This window comes from Morone saxatilis, unplaced genomic scaffold (assembly GCF_004916995.1).
Source record: "Morone saxatilis isolate NCDOM2014 unplaced genomic scaffold, NCSU_SB_2.0 Contig1, whole genome shotgun sequence".
NCBI lineage: Eukaryota > Metazoa > Chordata > Actinopteri > Moronidae > Morone > Morone saxatilis.
In genome coordinates, this window is record NW_023339651.1 from 21,191,360 (window position 1) to 21,194,367 (window position 3,008).

Consider the following 3,008-nt stretch of genomic DNA (forward strand, 5'->3'; position numbering starts at 1 on the left):
AATGACAGATTTCTCTGAGTTTGGTAGGTATATAGACAGGTAGGACAGAAAGGACAGAAATGTTACATATTATAATTTTAACAACTTTTCAGTTCAGCTCCTTTTGCCACATTAGACTACGACAGAAAACTGTATCAGAGCTTTGAGTGATGACACTCACCAGCCACTGTTGGCCAGTGAAATGGAGATGGAGCTGAGAAGCAGATTGCATTTGGACTCGCTGATGATAGCTTCGCAGTTGGTTCCAGGGCTGATGACCACAAACTCTCGTATGCCGTACCTGCCACCACAGACACAGTTACAGCAGAACACATCAGCATCACATCTTTCATTATACATTGAATTTAAACATTTGTCTGATTTCCTGCGTAACTTATCTCTCTGTTACCTAGTTTTCTCTTTACATAAAAACAAAATGACTGTGCTCAACTCACCATCTGACCAGGCAGTGGGCTCGAGGAGGGAAGTCATTGTTCATGCACAGAAGGTCCTGCATTGCCAAGGGGAAGGCATCTGGACACAAGAGCAAGAGTTGTGTGAGACACTAATCATTGGAGGGATGACTTCTGAACGGGCATTCCTGTACCTGTTAACGTTTCCCTACTATTGTTCTTAACAACAGTCATCAGTTAACATCCACTACGCTTTATACCTTCTCTATAGAAAAGGAATATGCTGCCTTATAAAGTACACAAGAATACCCAATTATAAACATTAAGTTAAAATGCTAGTGTTAAAACATTGCTATTCATCATCAGGTAAATATTATGCCGCATTCAGACATGATTGTACCTTCCTCAACCTTGTCCCTTCCGTCATCCTTCTCACATTCTTGTTTCAGGAAGTGGTGAGTTATGTAGAATTTGAAGTCAGCAAAGTTGATATCCTGACACTTCTCCCCCCAGGTGCCACTGGTGTATTCTCCCTGTGTTTGAATAATGCAGCATCATTACAGAGTGAGCTGTTACAGAGCTGTTATTCAGCTGAATATTGGAGGCTCAATGAAAGCACAATACCTTCTCAGGGGACAACTTTCCTGCAGAGCTCCCGATCAGCTTCCAGTCATTCAGCACTTCCTCCACTCTGGACACAAACCTTCAGGTAGGCAAAAGCAGTTCTGCTGTCATACACAATATCCTACTATGGAATGTGCTGATAGCAAGGACAACAGCAATAGACATGAGCTAACTTAGAACTGAAAGAATTAGTCAGTTAAAGCTGCAGTAGGGCTAAGCTTCTTCTAAAAAGTAACTTTTTGTCAGTATTCAACTTTGAATCTTTCGACTAGTTATCCTGACAGTATGAAGCATCGGGCAGATAATCTGTGAAAAACAATCCAGCGTTCCTCCTAGAGCTCCTAATGGTATTTACAAGAATCCACCGGGGCTGAATATAATAGTTAGCTTTTTTTTTGGTATAATTCATGAAAAGGCAACTTGTTCCAGTGACAATAACATCAGTAGTAGTTAGGTGATGTATGGCTCAATGACTGCTATGATTGGTGAAACTCACAGGAAACTACAATGATTGGTCAAATTTGTGGAAAATTGTGGCGACTGGACAAACATGCAAGCTCACACAGAATTTGCAGGGTTAAGCTGAACTTGTGCCAGTTGTTGCAATCACAACTTCCTGGAGGGACTAATGACTACTCAAACATGCAATTACTTATTTTTACAACATGCCATTACCTTCTTCTGTAACCTGTCCAATATTCTATTTTAACTTAAATCACATCTGTATAAAAATATTGTATATATTGTATATATCTTGTATTTTTCTATTTTATTGTTTTATTTCATGTGTATTTCTTTTTTTTCTATATGCTATGTACTGTCTGAACAAGTACATTTCCCCAGTGTGGGATCAATAAAGTCTGTCTTATCTTATCTTTACATGAAGTAAAGGAAGTAACAGATGTACACATTTTGAAAAAATGTGAATAAAGACTTGTTTTATTTGGCATTTCACTGTTGAGATTTGATACAATTCACGGGGCTGTTAAGAATATTTGACTTCACTACTGTCACTGTATGCGAATCTCCATGAGAAATTAAACACAACTTCAGTAGACTCCATGCTCTTGCCATTTTGACACAGTTGCTCAGACATTGATCTGTCTTGGTTTAAGAAGTGATACTGGTGTAGTTCATTTTGGTTAGAGACGTCCTGATCAAGTTTTTGAGCCTCTGATGTGATCCGAGTCATTTAATATTGAATAACTGCCAATAGCGAGGCCCAAGATAATACAGGTGCACAGCACACACTTCAAGTACATTTAAGTTATTAAAATAAACCCAGTGTATATGCATGCATTACAATTGAATCGCTCTGCATCAATAGATAAAACCAATCATTTAAAAATGCCTTGATAAGCCCCGATACCAATCTCTGAGTTTGAATCCGGACATCCCTAATTTTGGCAGCTGTTACTGGTTTCTTTGATCAACCTTGCACTGTGCTCTACGTCATACAATAATGTGGCGATGGCTGTTTGGGAACCCTTGGCCTAAACACCTTCCTCATTATCAAACATACGTAAGCATTTAATCAGCATTTAGTGCTAACTGATCTAATGTTGGAGAGATTGGATTAAAACATAATAATGTATTCATTTGTGTTCAGATAACTGCGACTTGCTGTAGGCAGCTTCTGCCTGCTGTCTATGGCAGGCCCTTTTAACATGTATTCTGCCTAGTCGTAATTACATTGTGGCTAGTCAGACTTTTTATTCAAGATATCTATAACGTCATTGTGACTAGTCAAAACTACAGATAGAGATATCTGTAATTCAGTTTTGACTAGGCAGAATGAAAGTTAAAGATATCTCAAACGTCATTATGACATGGTCAAATTATTGTGCATGACGCTGCTCATGCAAGGCTTCCCACTGGATATTGTCCCAGCAAAGCATTTATTAACTGTGTTAGCAGAAGCAATGGCAGTTTCTGTTGTGGATAAAATACCATAACACTATGAACTGGTGTCAGTCTGACTGTATGAACTGG

At 38.8% G+C, this 3,008-nt stretch overlaps 1 protein-coding gene across 1 annotated transcript in view; it reads right to left on the reverse strand.

The window, feature by feature from the left end:
• Nucleotides 1-1,095, reverse strand: part of rab3gap1 (RAB3 GTPase activating protein subunit 1) — a gene marked incomplete at its 5' end in the record, with an annotated part of 26,579 nt that extends 25,484 nt beyond the window's left edge. The window contains 4 exon segments of the mRNA XM_035661762.1: nt 161-280; nt 435-513; nt 793-925; nt 1,017-1,095. Coding sequence (XP_035517655.1) covers nt 161-280; nt 435-513; nt 793-925; nt 1,017-1,095 — 411 coding nt within the window.
• Between the last annotated feature and the right edge of the window lie 1,913 nt (nt 1,096-3,008).